At 47.0% G+C, this 17,958-nt stretch overlaps 2 protein-coding genes across 2 annotated transcripts in view; one reads left to right on the top strand and one right to left on the bottom strand.

Moving 5' to 3' along the window:
- Positions 1-7,083, bottom strand: part of SETD7 (SET domain containing 7, histone lysine methyltransferase) — a 47,326-nt gene extending 40,243 nt beyond the window's left edge. The window contains exon 1 of the mRNA XM_027597902.2: positions 4,873-7,083. Within this exon, the coding sequence (XP_027453703.1) occupies positions 4,873-4,912 (40 nt within the window). The 5' untranslated portion in view covers positions 4,913-7,083. The remainder of the gene's footprint in view (positions 1-4,872) is intronic.
- Positions 1,851-4,863, top strand: LOC113924299 (uncharacterized protein C10orf95-like). The gene has a single exon (XM_027597905.1). The coding sequence runs from the start codon at positions 4,089-4,091 to the stop codon at positions 4,761-4,763; it is 675 nt and encodes a 224-aa protein (XP_027453706.1). The 5' UTR covers positions 1,851-4,088; the 3' UTR covers positions 4,764-4,863.
- Positions 7,084-17,958: the final 10,875 nt, after the last annotated feature.

A 17,958-nucleotide genomic window follows, 5' to 3' on the forward strand; every position in this document is an offset into this window, starting at 1 on the left:
ACTGCTGCTATACGGAGAAGAAAAACGTCTGCATACCTATTAGGCATCTGGCAATGGATAACATCCTTTCCTGTTCTCTCAAGTAAACCTCACAACAAGCCCCCACATTCCAAGCTTATTTCCTCATCTGAGGAAGCCCACGCCTCGCACCCAAGAAACACATTAGCCACTCTGAACGTGCTAATGAATACTGAAAGCCCCTTCCCCAATTCTTTCAATCTTTTTCTCTCCAGGTAAGGGCAAAGTAGCAGCATGCCCTTTCTTCCCTGCTGCTGATGGAAGAAGGTGTCGCTAAAGAGAGAGGTATCCTGGGGACCCAGGAAGAAAAGTGGAAGAAGACTTTGGAGTTAAGGTAGTTCTCAAAAAACCACCAGGATCTCCAACGCAGATTCCTATCCCTTCCAAGTGTTACCTAACTCCAAGAGAAACACTAGTCCTCCTTGCTTTGATTGAGGTCAGTTTGTAAAATGCTCCAAGTCAGCCAACAGCCTTCTGGGCCAGTTCCCACTAAACAGAGGTTGAACACCACTCAAACAACAGGAAAAATCACTTGAATGACTGTTCGGTGTCGATAATGCTGTCCCAGCTCAGGTGCCGTAGATCGGTCCCCAGCATGATTTTAAATATTTACAGAGGTTAGAGAAGGAAAAAAAAGTAACAGTCTCATACCTTTATTTTTTCACTTTGTTCTAAAGATCATTATCTATTGAACAGATAGCAAGTTAAAATTTCCCCCTCGAGTTACCTCTGAGCTTTTTTTCTTAACCTGATGAGAGCCAGGCCTGTATTCTGCGCAGCGCTGGTCCATCTTGGCGAAGAAAATTCCCTCTGGGTCAGACACCCAGCTGCTGACTGCCTCAGGCTTACCCACAGGAGATCTGAGAGTAGGGCGTGTGTGTGTGTGTGTGTGTGTGTGTGTGTGTGTGTGTGTGTGTGTGTGTGTGTGTGTGTGTGTGTGTGGTGTGTTTCCTTCAGAACAAGAGACCCTTACATGCATTGTTGGTTTTATGGAATAGAGCTGCTTAAAAAAGTAATAATAATAAAAGGCAAACTGATTCTGTCTAGTGCAAAGAACATGCCCTCACAATGATGCATTTACACTGGTTGTTAAAAACATACTTTCATTTTTGAGAGTAATTCTTTGTGAGAGCTCAATTATTAGTTGTGAGGAGCTTGGGGTAGTGGAAAACTGATTTGTTTGTTTTCATTCTGGCTCCTTATTTCCAGACATTCTGATATTTCCTTGTTTTTTTTTTTTTTTTTTTTGAGTAGCTTTCCTCAGCGTCTCCTATATTTTTCCAAGCCTTTCCATTTTCTCTTGCCTGCTTAACCACATATCTGGATTATTTCAAAGAACCTTCTCAGTGATCCCTTATCCTGCTCACCATTGCTGGCTCATCTTCCCAGAACAGAGCTCTGATGCTGTCATTCCCAGCTCTAAAAAGCCCCCGTGGCCTCCCATCGCTTTCAGTACACAATCCACATTTTCAGCCGGTGACACGGCCTCTTCCTGTCTTACCCTCCACTTTTCCCCGAGGCCCTCTGTTCCGGCAGAACCAAGTGATTAGTCTCTGAATATGCCTCCATAACGACAAGGTGCCAACCTCTGTGTTCACTCACTGAGGCCCCATCTCAACTAGAATCAACTCCATACCACCTCTTCTGGGAAATCTTTCTCCATCTCCCTCCCCAAGCTGGAAGTAATTTTTACTTCCTCTCAATCACCATAATTCATCTGTTTGGATCTGCCAGACCTATTTAAAATTATAGTAGGGACCCCATTGTATTCATTTTTGTTATCTGTGGGTAGACAAAGCAATAAATCTAGTAATAAACACCACTTCCTCCTGAACTAATGAGCCTGGAAGAGTTTTTAAAAAGCCACAGCAGGATCTCAGGTGGCTTTCTCGGGCCCTCTGAGGCCCAGGGCTTGCTGCCTTCCCCAAGAAGCACAGCGAGCAGGAGGAAACAGTTACTCCCTCCACTGTCCACCTCCCCTCGGGATTCATCCACTCAGAGCCTAGAACTTCACCCAGGCTACGGTTCTACCCTGACAGGGAACTAACATTTCAACTCTAGTCCTGCAAAGACCAATTTCTTCCCCAGGGTAATTTGCTAAGGAGGAAGAAAAAGAGGAAAAAGGATGTCTGTTGGAGAGGCTGTAAGCTAAATTCTCTTTCCCCAAATACATTTTTCTGAAAGTCACTTAACTGTCAGAATCAAACTCTAGAGCGATAAAGACTGATACTGACACAGTACTTAACTGTTGCTTCCAAACTCAGTTACCAAGTATTTCATATATTTGATGGACTCACTAAAAATTAAAAAAAAAAAATAGGAAAAATGTAGGGAGACAGTCTGGTATGGTGGAATGAGGTTCTGGAGGTCTAAGCCTGTCCCCTACCTCACTGAGTGTCCCTGGATTCGTTCTTAACTCTTCCGTGCCTCAGTACCCTCCCCTGTAAAATTAGGATAATATGAGGGCCCACCTCATAAGACTGAGTGGATAATGTGTGTATGAAACATTTAGCCCACAGCCTGAACACAGTCAGAACTAAACAATTATAGCAGTGATCCTAATAGTGAAGACAACTGAACTGCGGAGACCAGAGGCTCTGCTTATGTAGAGAGGTAGGTGATACTTCAACACCAAGATATTCAAACTAGCCTTTCACCAGTCTCCCAAGGACATGTTAGATGATAAGCAAAGACTGTTACAGACAGCAGTAAAAAGGCCAACAATGGCTGGAGAAAAGCCCACTGGTACAGTTAACTTCGTGTACACACACATGCTCTAGACACTGAGCTGGAGCCTTAGATGCTTTTAAAGACTCTAAAAGAGTCTGTGCTACTCTTGTTTACTGTCAGGTACAAGTGAGTGACCATGTGTCCTGGATTGCCCCCAAACACTGATGGCTTAAACTAGTTGTGCCAGCATGAGTATAAATAGTGACCTCTCTCACTCTCATGCATATTCTGATTTGGGACAATAATGTATATGGTTTGCCCTATATAACAGTTTCTTCCTTATTTGTATAAAGAACTATCCAGTGGACAACCTCAAAAACAACAGATATATTTCTAAAGCTGCTTGTTCACATTCTGCAAGGAACCCAGGGATCATGGACAACGGGGCCTTAGGTTTCTAAACAGCTTCAAAAAGGAATGTGGTTTTAACCTGAGGAGCACTGCCTGTGATCAAAGGTTTGCATTAAATTTTTACAAATAAATTTTTACAAATAAAAGTAAACTTTGAAGAATGAGAACAAGCCCTAACAATTTGAAAAGAGCACATTTTTCATTTATTTTTCATAACACGAAGGCACAAGTCAATAATTTAAATTAAAAAAAGGCTTCCAACGGACCCTCTCAATCACTGTCTTTGGGGTCCCCAGAAGCCCCCAAATTTGCTTATTAGATAAACAGTTCTGTGAATTCACAACACTGTGAAATTAAAACCATCACCACCACCAACTCTTTGAAGCTGGATAGAGAAATAAGAAGTTTTAACAGTTACATCAGGATGGATATCTTCCAGAGAATTCAGAATTATTATTATGCTTAATCTCACCGTAAGACCTCAAGATCACTGCAAAAGGAGTCAATTATGTTTTATAAAAACTGATTTCTTCTCCCAATGTAGCAATAACTATATATCCTTAAGCATTTGCACAGTGTTGCTACTTTATTTTGCTTTACCTTTTATAACCGCTTGTTTATGCAAATTAGATAAAAACCAGCTTCAACCAAAAGCTTAACATTATTTACTTTTTAGAAGCTTGGTTTTAAAATATTCTGGAATAATACCACACAACATTGCAAAACATCACGACGTACTGTCTGCGGTGGAATCAAATAAGTAAACACGCTGAGTATTTTCCAGTATTCACTGTTACAAAATCATAACATCTTCTGATACAAACAACTAGATTGTATAACGTCCCCACCTCGCTTTTTAGAACTAGCAAAAAAAGAGGTGGAGAAACTCAGCAAAACAAAGTGGCGAGAAAAGTCGGGGGAGGGGCGCTAGAAGAGAAGGGGCGGAGAAACACGACACCGAGGCGGTGATATCACCCACAGCCAACGGCATGGAATTCAGAAAGTTAAGTGTCACCCAGCAATTTCGGTCAGGGCTTGCGGCGCGCCTGCACAGCGTGGCGGCGGCGGCACCCGAGCTCGGAAGCAGGAAGGGGGAGGGGCGGTTTGCCAGAGTTCGCTCGGGGGCAGCAGAGGGGAAGGCCACCGCCTCCCGGGCGGTGTGCGTTCAAGCCCCGGGTTGGGAGCGTGGTGCGTTGCCCTGCAATGATTTCATCTTTTCGGAAGAGCGGCCGCGGCGGCCGCGGCTGCCACGTGCCTGGGTCGGCCCCATGCGCTGCGCCGGGGGACGGACCCGGACGCGGCCGCGGTCACCGCAGGTCGCAGCGGCGAGCGGAAGGAAAGGGCTGGCAGCCGGAGAGGGGCTCGGGTTGCCAAAACCGGGCGGGGGGATCGCTCCGCCGAGACTGCCGGTCTCGGGGGGGCTGTCCTCCTGCGCACCCACACCTTCCAGCCCCGAAAGCAGGGATGCCAGAGTGCGGGGCAGGTTCGCAACTCCGAGGGCGGCTGCAGGCTGTGGCCCCGCGGGCTGGAGCGGCCGGACCCTCCCGGGGGCCCCGGCAGAACCCCGTTCCCGGCCTGCGCCCCACCGCGCAGTGCGCGCTCCCGGCGGCGTGGCCGTGGCCGCCCGGCCCGTGCCCGAGCCGGGCAGCGGGCCACCCGCTTAGGGGACAGTGGCGGCCGCGGGGCCCGGCGCCGCGCGGGTCGCAGCCCGCCACTCCTTCCGCGTTCCAAGCCCTCGGCGCCTCCTCCCCCAGCCCCAGAGAAACGCTGTACCTTCCACCGCCTCCTCCACCATCTCGTCGTCGCTATCCATGGCGGCTGGGGACTGTGCCCAGCTCGGGGCCGCGCGGCTGCCTCCCGTCCGTCCGGGTACTCCCGGCGGCTGAGCGAGCGCTGGGGCTGAACCCTGCGAGTTTGGAGGAGGAGGAGGAAGAGGAGGGGCAGTCGGGGCTGGTTCGCACTGCCTCCCCCTACAGCCCTTTCAATTCCTTGGTCTTAAGCTGCTGCGGCAGCAGCCGTCCCCCCGCTCCTCCCTTCGCCCGCTGGCCCCTTGTCTCCGAGGCTCCGGGGTGCCGCCGTGGCCGCCGCCGCCGCTGCAACTTTCTCCTGTAATACCCCCTCTTTGTTATCGAGCAGATGATCCGCTGACATCACCCAGCGCCGGTGCGCTCCCTCCCTCGCTGATTGACAGTTCCCTGTCCCTTCCCAGAAGTAAGGCTCCTTAAAACGAAAGGCGCTCCGGGTCCGCGCTGACTCTGCGCCCCAGCCAGCCAGTCCCCGGGCCCATCGGGGTTTATCTTTTGCTTCTGCTCGGCTCGGTGCGCTTCGAGCGCGCCACGCGGTCCTGTGCACCCGGCTTCTCGTGGGGACTTGGGACCTCCAGGGTACCGCCCTCAGGGGGCTCAAAACTCCCGACCTCCTGCTGTGCCCGGGCAACTTGGAAGTCCGCCGTGCAGAGCCCTCCAGCCCCGCCTCGGGACAGCCTCCAAAGAGCAAGGGAAGCCAAGGCAGCGTTTCTGACGCTCCAGCACCTCAACTTCCTCTCGCCCTCGCCCCCACTTCACCCCGTTTGCCACCCGGAGCTGCACGAGTGCAGCACGCAGGGGAGCGCAGGTGTCCCTGCGTCGCCGCATCACATCCGCGAGCAGGTTTCCCGGACTCAAGGGGGTAACATCCAGCCCTGATTCCGCTGGATTGGGGCCCCCACCCCAGCGCGCCGAGTCCCCACCCTCCTCCGGACTGTCAGGCAGCTTGGGTGATTCAGAAATTCAGCAAATCCAAATGGCAGCGGGCTCGTTATCAGGCAGGAAACAAGCCGCACGGAAGGCCCGGCAGGTTCCTCCTCGCGGTTGCGGTAATGGAAAAGGAGCCACCGAGCGGAGCTAATGAGGAAGGACCCTCCGTCTGGCGCGCCTCCTTCTCGCGCCTTCCGCCCTGTACGTGTGATGCCCCAGTGCCTCCAAGTGCCAACCACTCCATAGATTCGGGCTCTTCAAGTGGAGAAAATCACGGGGCACCCAGTTCCCGGCCCAGCCACTTAGAATCATTATGGCATTGCCTCTTACAGGTGGCGGTAAAGGGTGGCTGTAAATAGCTGGTTAAATGGCTGCAAATGTACACAATGTACCGTGGAATTACAGGGTGCTGCTCTGGGCATCTGCCAAGAACAGCTACTGCACGGGAGGAGGGGACAGGAGCGAGCGAAGAAAAGTTGTTCCATTTTGTTTTCTGAACAACGAATGAGACTTGGGGGATTTCAGAGTACTTCCAACACCCGGGCGACCACGCCTTGTTTTTGGCTTTGTGCTTAAGTGCTAGATATTTTTATCGAGTATTGTGAGTTTCTTCTTAAATTCAGTTTTCCCTTTGTGAAAAAAAGAACAATGTTAGGGACACTCGTTCCATACATTGCCAGGAATTTCAATTCCTTGTGACTGTTTTAGAAACAGAGGGAAGGGCTCTGGACCAGGAGTTAGGACACTAGGGTTCTGGTGCTGCTGACCTGCAGAAGGGTCCTGGGAGCCCCCCGCCCCCCCCTTGCCAGCCTGAATTCTTCCTGCAGGAGATAAGAGGCTTAGGCTAGACTACTCTGAGATCCCCAGCTTAGGCTAAAGCACTCAGAGGTCCCTTGGCTTAGGTTAGACCACTCAGAGACCTCCCAGCTTAGGCTAGACCACTTTGAGTTCCTCCTGCTGAGGCTATACTGGTATAAGGTCCCTCCAGCTTAGTCTAGGCCACTCAGCGGTCTGCCATCCTAGGCTTGACCACTCTGAGGTCCCCCCTGGCTGAAGCTAGATTACTCTGAGGTCTCCTGGCTTAGACTACACCTCTCTGAAGTCTTCTGGCTTAAGTTTAACCTCCTGAAAGTCCTCCAGGGCTTTAAAGCTACACAGAGGTGTTGCTGCAGTGGAAGATGAAAGAGCCACTCCGGGTTACATCATTTTCAAACATGAACCATAGTAAGAGGAGTTTATTTCTGATTTTTTAAAAAAGCTATCAGGGGCGCCTGGGTGGCTCAGTTGGTTGAGCGACTGCCTTCGGCTCAGGTCATGATCCTGGAGTCCTGGGATCGAGTCCCGCATCGGGCTCCCTGCTCAGCAGGGAGTCTGCTTCTCCCTCTGACCCTCTCCCCTCTCGTGCTCTCTATCTCTCATTCTCTCTCTCTCAAATAAATAAATAAAATCTTTTAAAAAAAATAAAAAATAAAAAAGCTATCAGGTACTGAACTTGATCACTCACTGGTTTTGAGTTATATGATATTTGTTCTTATTTCCCCCTTTTAAACATAGCATTTCCTCCCTTACGTATTATATGGATGCACAAAAACACACCAGATACTCATCTTATCCAGTTTCCAGTTTACCAGGGGGCAAAAAAAGATGCTGAAAGCTATAGGAAGCAAAAATAATTTGTTCCTTTACTCAAAGGGAGCTAAAGCAGGGGACAGGTGGGCTGGAAGAAATTGCCTCTCACAACACAGATAGAACAACAGGTGATAAGTTTATGGCGAGCGGGTATGTGGTGGTGTGGGGAGAAATCATGTCCCAAGTGTCCTGCCCCTAACTTTAGGTTCAGAGGAGGATGTCTAACTCTCCCCTGGTGCTGTGAGGTCCCACCCCCCCACTGTCAAGTGCTCACTTTCCACCTGCTACTTTGAAAGCACCTGGAACCCTGCCCACGGCCCCTGTCACTGAAGCAGGCCTTCTCTGGACTGTAAGGGTGGGGGTGGGGAGCACCAGGGCCTTCCTGTCAGAATGGGCAGTAGGGAGTGAAAGTTCCCTGAGAACCTTCCTCAGATTTGCACACGAGGCAGGCAGCAGCGGTGGGGACACAGCCACAGGCCCCTTCCCCCTACCATTCATCCTTGCTGGCTCTGGGCCCAAAGTTTAGGCAAAATTGTTTTTATGGTTCCCTTAAGATACATTTACATTTTTACAAATCATTCCGTGTACGTTTTTGATCATCTTCTCTAGACTGATTCTTATTTGTAGCTCCAGAACCCAACACGGTGCCTGGTACAGAGTGAAGGTTAAGCCTTGTCCATGCTGATTTTGCAGAGAGGAATATTTTGTTTTATATAAACAGCGCTGAGTCTCCCAGACTGGATCCTCTTCCTGTGTTTTGGCAAAGTGCTTTGTTTTAGCTCAAGTCTGAAGAGCGATTTTGAGTTGTTCTACTTTCCCACATCTACTGGCCCCAAATCTGCTTCCATCGCATTCTTTCCCACAGTTGCCTTCATTGAGAGCTCATGTCATAAACCCTCTTTGCACTTGGCTCCCCGCCATTCTCCTCTGTCGTACTCTGTCCCCACCAGTGTGGTCACAGGCTAGAAAATCAATCAAGCTCTTAATCAGCATGTGCAGCGGTGGCAGCACGGCCCAGCTCCTCACTCAGCAGATCCAAGAGCACAGCCGCAGCGAGCCCCACCAGGAGGAGGGGGCTGCACCGGACCTCGGACAGCCAGGGCGGGGGGGGGGGGGGGGGGGGGGGCGGGGGGGGCGGGGCGGGCGATGGCCTTCATGCTCACACCAAGACGTGACTTTTCTGAGCTGCTTGGTCTTGCTTCCTTGCATCCCAGGATATACACTTCTCTTCACACTCAGCTTGGGAAACGTAAGTCCCTCTGCCACTGCAGTGAGCAATAGCAATACTGAGTTATCTTCTTCATTTTACTGCCCCTGTTTTTCCCCCAGAGAAGGATGATACTTACAAGACTCAGGGAACTCTTGAGATCAATATATTTTTAGAGGCATCTTGTATTTTATGCACCTTCCTACATTTAGGGGCGACAATTCTGTCAATTCATCTCTATGCACTAAATGAATTGTGAAAAGCCTAGTGGATGGGGAGCTCATGCAGGATTCACTGGTGCTGGCTAGTGACCCCGACATAGGGACTCCGGGATGACTGATCCCTCATCCTGCCCTGCTGGTAGGTCTGGAGGGGCCCCTGGCAGTCTTCTGAGCCTCCATGATCCTGGAAGGCAGGAATGCCTCAGGTGTCTTGGAGGAACTGTGGCTGATATCCTGGCTCTGCTTTATTTGCTTATACGGCCAACAGGGAGACAAGAGCAGAATGGGTGAAGGAACTCTTAAATAACCAGCAAGTCTTAATTTGGCACTGCTCACCCCTTAACAAGATTTTTTCCCACCAAGTTCGCCAATTTGATTGAATTTTCACCCCATTTGTTTTATATCCTTCAAGAACTAGCCATGCAACTGGGCAATTAAGCTCTCTGGACCTTAGTTTTTCCATCTGTAAGTGGGCTCTAAAAATTCTTTTCCTGGGAGAAGTTAAATAGAGCATGAAGAGCCTCAGGGACATGCATAGAAAAGGGAAAGGGGAGGCAGCCAGGGCAACTCTCACAGACTGAATATTCAAGACCCAAGTCATCTCAACAGCACTGAGATCTGGGGTTGAGAGAGAGACCTTTATCTCAGTCTAGGAAGAGAGACCTGGGCCTTTCAGGAGAAATCAAGGTGCTTGGATCCTGAATTACTGAGTCACTAATCAAGTGGCTGTGTTAGTGACAACTGCAGAAGCTCTGGAGGGAGGGCCGGGGAGAGGAGCAGCGAGGAGAAGGGTGTGGGGGAGGAGATGTGCATGAAAGGGAAGCATTTACAGCATGTGGTGCACAGCAAAGAGCAACGAGGAACATCAAGGGCACCACATACAGGTCCGGGGAGCAAAAGAAGAGATGGCGAAAAATTCATCCTGCTGGAAATAGACATGACTGCAGTCATGAAGAGGACTCCCGAATTCCGGGTGACCTGATTTGATTATGGCAACAGGAAGTGCAGGAGAGAGCAGAATAACCTGACCTGAGGAAGTGAATTGAATAATAGAGAAGACATCATAGTTGCTATGGTATTAAAATACCTCGCATCACATTAAGCTTCTTTTTTTTTCTCTTTTGCTTGATTCTTGTTCTTGCAACATGTTAATGTCATTGCAGTATATCCAGTAAACTAAATTTAGATCTTTTGAGACATGGGGGAAGGGAAGAGGCAGCCCAGATCTCCCTATTTGGGTCCACTCTGGGCAAATATTCTTCCTCCCCAGTGTGCCTGGTTCTTTTGGTCCTTTCGTGGTGGGATATGAAAATCCTTGTCGGGCTTGGGTCTGGTGAAGCTGCCGAGTGACGTAATTAAAAAACAAAACAAAACAAAACAAAACAAAAGTGGGAAACAATTTTCAAAGAGGCACCTGCTTTAGAAATTACTTCAGAAAAATCAGTAGGATGCCGAAATTTGAAAAACACAACTACCATCAAAACCAAATATATTTTCCTAGGTATTATGTGATTTTATTGCTTTAAAAATTATTTTACTTGGCTATAATTAAGACTCTTAGGTCCTGCCATCATTCATATTCAAATGCTACCATGGCCAGGGGTGGGTGTGGTGTGTACTTTATTGACACTGCTGTATACTGAGTGAATAAAAGGGTATTTCTGGCTGACTTATTTACCACAAATGACACCACATTCATCGAGGCCCTGATCTTGCCCTTCCTTCAGTGGATTCACATGAATCAGACCTCAGAGACTGATGTATATACCCAAATGATGACCAACAGCCCAGAAAATTCACGTTGTCATGGCAAGCACAGTCTTCCTCTGTAGATAAATATACTTGAGAAGATAAATTCCATCCAAATGTTTGCTTAGTTAGCCTAAAGTTAGAATAAATGAGATTAGTTGTGTGGTCCTGAGGAGAAATACTCCTGAAATTAGGAGGCTGCCCGCCCACCCCACTCATCCCCGCTTAGATGGCCCTGCCAGCCTCTGAGACTTTGGGCTTCTTTTTCTGCATGCTTTAGCCTCTTCAAACTGGTTTCTCCAGCACAGCATCCTATACAGCCAACTAGGCAGATTTACACTTTTAAAGTCATAATCACATTCTATTTCTACCTTCCCGATATCACAGTCAAGTCACTTTGATGGGGATTTGGGGTCTCGCCAAATTCCTCAGTCACAAATTTAGTCACTGTCTTGGTTTACTCCCTCTGAATTCTAGTCAAATCCCTCGTGTATGCCGATTTTGCCCATCTAACTTTCTGAGGTCTTAGAGAAGGAGCACATTTTTGCTACATGGGCCACCAACAGCAACCTAGCCTTCCTTAGGTCATCGTGCACTTTGGATAAAGAGATCAGGCTTATTAAGATCATATATTCTGGGCTGTGATAGAGTCATCCATGTTTTCTTGGGTATCCAGCCAAAGGATAGTTCCTCTCCTCTGTTGGGGAGGTTGAGAGGTTTGGCCTTTTGCTATGATGACTTAGGCTGTGAAATTTCACCTTGAGGGTGCAGGTGCCATCCACTAGAACGTAGATGGAGAGCAAAGAGGGCTCCTCATTGTCCAAACAGGACACGGACTTTGAACTCATTATCTAGAAATGGAAATATTCACATGGCCCTGTTAACTCAAGTCATAAACCAGGACAAGTTGATGACATCTTTGGGATCCCTGGCCTCGAAAAGACACTTTTGACCCATAAACAGCTCATAGCAGGAGGAGATTCATGCTAAACCATCCCTTTTCTGAGTGTACTTTGCTGGGCATCAGTCTTTTTTAATGTAGAGTGTCCTTTCAGGTCATTTAAGGTCCTATTGCTCCTCCTTGATTAGTCCATAGCTCACTTCCCAGGAAAAGAGGCTGTGGCCAACATTTTGGAATATCTTTCAGCCAAATTTAAAGAACTCAGCTCCAAAGTCCCCATGCTTAAGATAGAGGAAGATGGAGAAGGGCCCTATGGCAGGCCTTGCTCTGTCTCCACAGAGAACAATCCTAGCTGAGCAGCCTGGGTGTGGGGGCACATCTTGTGTAAGCACTGAGCATCTCTTCCCAACCTGGCATCTGGTCCATGCCTTAAGCCTGGGCTGAGCAAGGGCTCCCCATCAGAACAGGGAGCCTCGTTATTGTTCAGCTGGGAAGGTGGGGCACCTCCTCCACATGGCTTGGGCTCTCCCTCTCTGGACTGGCTTCCCCCTGTGATTCTCTACCCATTCGATGTGGCCAAAGGTGGTGAATTGAAGCAGGCTAGGTTCATTCTCAGTTGTATATAAGATAAGAGAGAGGGGCAAGTCAATTTTCTTTTCTTTTCCCTTCCGCCAATCCTGTATAAGATTTGGGTATTTTGCAATAAACTTCCCTATTTCAAAATGGTCTGAAAATGCTTATTGCAAGTTTTTGGATTATACAGTGGATTTATCTTATTTATAGGTTCATTTTCATCCAAGGGCCATTTCTCTTATTACCATTCTTTCCTAATTTTTGGAGAGCTTTATCTTGAATAAAAAGTAATGTGGTATCTATGACCTCTTTTGTATCTAAGAGTAATCTCCAAGATCATGATGATTCAAAGACTTGCCCAGGATCCCACAACAAAAACATGTCCAGTTGGGGCTGAAACCAAGGCCCATGGGTCCTTCAACCATGCCACACATCTCAGTGCAGAGTATGAGATCCTTTGAAGGGTGGGCACGGGAGGGCAGGTGAGAATTGAGAAGGGAACAGCATGGAGGGACAGTCTACTGGGTCCCAGGAGCTTGATCCTGATGATTTCATTTTATCCTGAAAATGATCTTGCCAAGGATTATCTCCGAATAAGGATTAGGAAACCTGAGGGTCAGAGTCTAAATAACGTGTCTGAGGTCACATAACTAGTGATAGTGGGATTGGAACCATGACTGTCCACACCATGAAAATGCGCAGAAAGGAAAGGAAAATAACTGGACAGTGGTGGAGAAACAATTCTAGAGGAAGGCAGAGTAGAGGAAAAGTTCAGGGATAGGCTTCACATCAGATTTCATGGTGTCAGCAAACTGGATGTATGGTGGGCATATACATGTCTAACCTCGGATGGCAGAGGAATTTATGTCTGGAAGTACGCTCTTACAGAGGAGTCTCAAGTGACCCTCTCTTATTTGAGATGACTCTCACTTCTTTTTTTTGAAGATTTTATTTATTTATTTGAGAGAGAGAGAGAGAGTGTGTATGAGTGGGGGAAGGGGCATAAGGAGAGGGGAAAGCAGACTCCCCGCTGAGCAGGGAGCCCAATGCGGGGCTCGGTCTCAGGACCCTGAGATCATGACCTGAGCCCAAGGCAGACACTTAACTGACAGCCACCCAGGCGCCCAGACTCTCACTTTTTTAAGATGACATACTACTCAGGCCCAATTTGTTCAGTTTTTCTGGCTATAGCGGCTAAAGTGGAGGGCAGAAACTGGGTCTGCTGCTGCTGCATCAGGCCTCAAGTGCCAGGCACAGTGCTGGATGTGTGGCTGTGCGGGAGATGAGCGCAAGCCTATTGCCGGAGGCGTCCTCTGCCACTGACCGACCCAAATGAGCCCACCGTGGCAGGTGGTTGGGTATGGCCATCTTGGGAGCAATTTGTGTCTGACAGATGATTTTTGAACTCTCGGCACAGAAAAGGACAGAAATATGCTTTTCGGAGAACTTCATTATATTAAAAAAATCCAATCTTACTCTATTAAACCATCATTTACTATGTATTACAATTCGACATTTTTTTTCATACTTTCATTCAAGATGGATTTGTGGATAGTATTTCTAAAATTAATAATAAAAATGTAAAAGCCCTGTAATCTAAGAATTATGTCACATACAAGTAAGCAGTCATATGCTTTTGAAAATAGATAATATATTTCACAGCACACATCTCTAAATACATGAACTAAAATGTTAACAGTGGTTAAGTCAGAGTGATGTGATCTCAAGTGATTTAATTTTTTCTTTTTGTCATTTAAGAAAGTTTTTTTATAATAACTATTATTAACTTACATAATTAGGAAAGGAGTTTTTTTTTTTTTTAATCCTACTAGCCAGAGGCAAGCTTCTTTACTTTTCTAGGTTTTATTTTTCCTGTATGTAATATGGAAATTCTAATAATTTCCTTTGGAGAGAGCAGTTGTGAGGATTACTCAATGTATTGCAGGTAAAAGCACTTTAAAGAGTTGCAGGCACAGGGTAAGTGCCCACTAGCCGAATGGCCACCACCGTCCCAACTTCTTCGTCTTAGTGAAAGCTTCTGGTTCTACTCTCACCTTCTCATGGAGTAGGAGTGTGGCCTTTCAAGTCAGATCACATAAGCTGTTGTCCTGCTTAAATCCTTCTGGTGCTGCCCTTGTACTCAGGACCTGATCTAACCAGCCTGGCTGCAAGGCCCTACAGGATTTGATTTCTCACCACCTCTGCAACCAATTCTCACATTACCCTCCCTCCTCAGTTTCTACACTCCAGCTACACTGACCCTTTCGTTCATGGAATAAAATCAAGTTCTCGCTAACCTCAGGGCCTTTGCACTCCCTGTTCCCTTTGCCTGGAATTCTCTTCCCTGTGTCTGTTCATAGCTGGGTTTTGGTCTCAGTGCAAAAGTCCCTTCTCAGGGAGGCCTTCCCTGACCATCAAACCAAAAGTAGCTCCCCAAGCACACTTCTCCTGTTCAGTACTTCCCCCCCGCCCTGCTTAATTTTCATCAAAGTATTTGTCACTACTTTACATGTTCTTGTTTATTTGTTTTAGTCTGTTACCTAGTGTCAGTGTCCCCATAAACCTTGTTGGTTTTTTCAGAGGTTTCACTGGAACAGCTAGAGCAGTGTCTAACATATCATAGGTGCTCGATATATGGTTGTTGGATGCTTTAATTAAGTAGATGATCGTTGTCAACTGAATGAACAATTCAACCACCACCTCCCACCACCTTCCCCTTAAAAAAGGCTGACATTTTCCTAAAGAAGAAGGCAATCAAATCACTTTATTTCCACACCCCTCTCCCAGTTAGAAAAAGGATGATAGAATCAAAACGGTCTGTTTCTCAGGGTTCCCCACATGGGGCCAGATTCATAGCTTTCTATCCCAGATTGAGACTTAAAAAAAAAAAAAAAATAGGCTGCCCAGATTTGAAAAAGAGAATGCTTGTATGCTTTAACTCTGATACATAAGGCTGGACAGGCAGTCCCCTCTCTACAAAGAGGTCGTGTTCCCAACATTTCTCTGTGTATGTTGTTTGTTTCCAACACAGAATGCATTTTTCACTGGAAACAATGTTCCCAGACTATCCCACAAAAGCCTATTTAACCCACAATGCTCAGTAGAAAAAAGCATGTTGCAATTCTAGGACACAAAATGAGGAAAACGAATGCAAAGTACAATTTAAATGTTTATCTTGAATAGGAGTGCTTGAGGAAAAGCAGCTTCCCACAAAGGAGGATGAGGCGAGGGCCAGGGGTGTGGAAGTTTCGGAGAGCAGAGCAGAGGCCCAGCTGCCCCGGCCCCACAGGGCTGAGGGGCTGAGGCTGTGCACTGCACAAGAGCTTCGCCGCCTCTCAGGACGGCTCGGGCATAGGCAGGTCTGAGCCTGTCCGAAGGAACGTTCCTGCAGGTCCGCATGCAACAAAGGGCACGAGCGGGCCGACATCAACGCTTCCACTCGTGGAATTTGAGTGGCTAGATTCAACATGTGAGACTTCTTCCATAAAACCGAAATCCGAGTATGATTACATACATACATACATAAAATCAGTGACTCAGGACCTTTATCCGGGAATTTCGGCTTGAGTTATCTAAGTATAAACATGATAATACAACTTAAAAAATCATTGGTTTAGGGCGCCTGGGTGGCTCAGTTGGTTAAGCGACTGCCTTCGGCTCATGGCTCAGCGGGGGGCGGGGGGGGCGGGGGAGGAGCGGGTCTGCTTCTCCCTCTGACCCTCTTCCCTCTCATGCTCTCTGTCTCTCATTCTCTCTCTCAAATAAATAAATAAAATCTTAAAAAAAAAAATCATTGGTTTAGTTTTGGTTTCATCTTTGAAAATCACTGAAATTCCCATTAGGTAACTTAGGAACTTCAGGCATTTTCCTCCTTGTAGCTGATCTTTCTGCCACTACCTTGAGGCCAAAGCTTTTAACACCTAAAATTTAGGCCTCCCAAAGAGGGCGCCCCCCCAAATTAATTTCTTAAGTATTAGAGGCATTTGACTCTTTCATCTATAGCCCTAATAGTTTATATACCCAACTGGGCAAATTCAAGGGGAAAAAAAATCTCATTGGAAAAAAAAAAGATCACATTATATATGTGGAACACATCACACACATGTTTGCTTCTGACAGAGGCAGAGCATTCTGGACTAAGAGTGAAGAGGTTCCACTGCCCAGGCTCTGGTTCTGGATTTGGTGCAGCCACGTCCTCCAGGCAAGTTCCTTCTTGCTCTGAAGTGCTCAGTTTCATTGACTGTAAAATGGAAACAGTCGTACTTCTTACATGACTATGTTTATCATATTTATAAAATATGCAGACTCAATTATTGATTAATTTATACTAAGAGCTAGAAGCAGGGTCTGGACAGTCTCAGATGACTTAATTTAAAACCATTTTATATTTTACATAGTATTGTGTTTTGGTATTTAGCCTTTCTATCTGATCTGCAATTGTACTTTAAGCAAAATAATGAGATGAGGCCATCAATACTAGCCTCAGCGGTTTTCTAGGGATAGCTTAGTTTTCTCTTCTAGATGTGGTTCTTCCATGGAGCCTCCTCTATAGTGTCAGCAGCAACATAACACGGAGGGCTTTGGGGTCATATAGCCCTAGACCAAATCCAAGTCCCACCCTTTTTGAGCTGTCTGATCTTTAGGAAATTTCTCAAGTCTCCCTCTTTTCTAAAATGGGGATGACAGTAAAATGAAAGCGGGGATCATAAACCCAGTTCATTGGGTTATGGATAGGATTAGATGAGATCACACATGTAAAACCCTGGGACCAATGGTGGCCATTGTTTTCGTTATTTTAAAATCCAGGCTGGTCATTGTATCTGTGTCCTAGGGTTGCCACAGAGCACCACAAACTCAGTAGCATAAAACAACAGAAATGTATTGTCTCACAATCCTAGAAGCTGGAAGTCCAAAACCAATGTGTGAGCGGGGCCTGTAGTCCCTCTGCAGCATGCATGGGAGTCCTTCCTCACCTTATCCAGGTGTCGTGTTCGTCGGCCATCTTTGGTGTTCCTTGGCTGGTAGATGCATCACTCCCCTCATGTGGCATCTTCAAGTGTGTCTGTCTCTGTGTCTACATTTCCCCTTTTTAATAAAACCCAGGCATACTGGATTAGGCCCCACACTAGTGACCTCATTTTAACTTGATTACCTCTGCACAGATCCTATTTCCAAATGAGGACACGTTCTGAGGTACTGAAATTCAGACTTCAACATATCCTTTTTATTTTTTCTGTGGGGGACACAATGCAACTCTGAAGAGCGATAGTTCTCTCTTTCAAACATTCTCCAAAATAACTGGTGTCTTACATTTTGCTCTCTAAAATCTCTTCCCTGCAAGCTGTTATCATCACAGAGACTTTGCTCAGCAAGAATTTTTTTTTTTTAAAGATTTATTTATTTATTTTGACAGAGACACAAGCAGGGGGAGTGGGAGAGGGAGAAGCAGGCTTCCCGCCGAGCAGGGAGCCCGATGTGGGGCTCGATCCCAGGACCCTGGGATCATGACCTGAGCTGAAGGCAGACGCTTAATGACTGAGCCACCCAGGCACTCCCCAAGAAAGTTGAGGTATAAAAACAGAAAATCTTAAGTTGGTTCTGTTTGTCAATACACTTGAAAGCAAGGCATCTGCTGTTTAAAGAGGGAGGCATTCTTTCCAGCACAACTCTGTCCAGAGCATGTTGCAAATCGTCACGACCAGGCTGCCCCCAGAGTTAGCTGGAAGCTATCTTAGATATCACCTAGTTCAGTGGTTTCCCAAACTGGCTGCAAGTGAGGATTACCCAGGGAAATTTTAAAACATATTGATTCTTAGCCTTCAGCTGTGAGATCTTCCATCAGAG

This window comes from Zalophus californianus, chromosome 2 (assembly GCF_009762305.2).
Source record: "Zalophus californianus isolate mZalCal1 chromosome 2, mZalCal1.pri.v2, whole genome shotgun sequence".
NCBI lineage: Eukaryota > Metazoa > Chordata > Mammalia > Carnivora > Otariidae > Zalophus > Zalophus californianus.

Excerpts from the sequence above, each read along its gene's own strand:
- LOC113924299 (XM_027597905.1), top strand. The coding sequence starts at position 4,089 with ATGGAATTCAGAAAGTTAAGTGTCACCCAGCAATTTCGGTCAGGGCTT.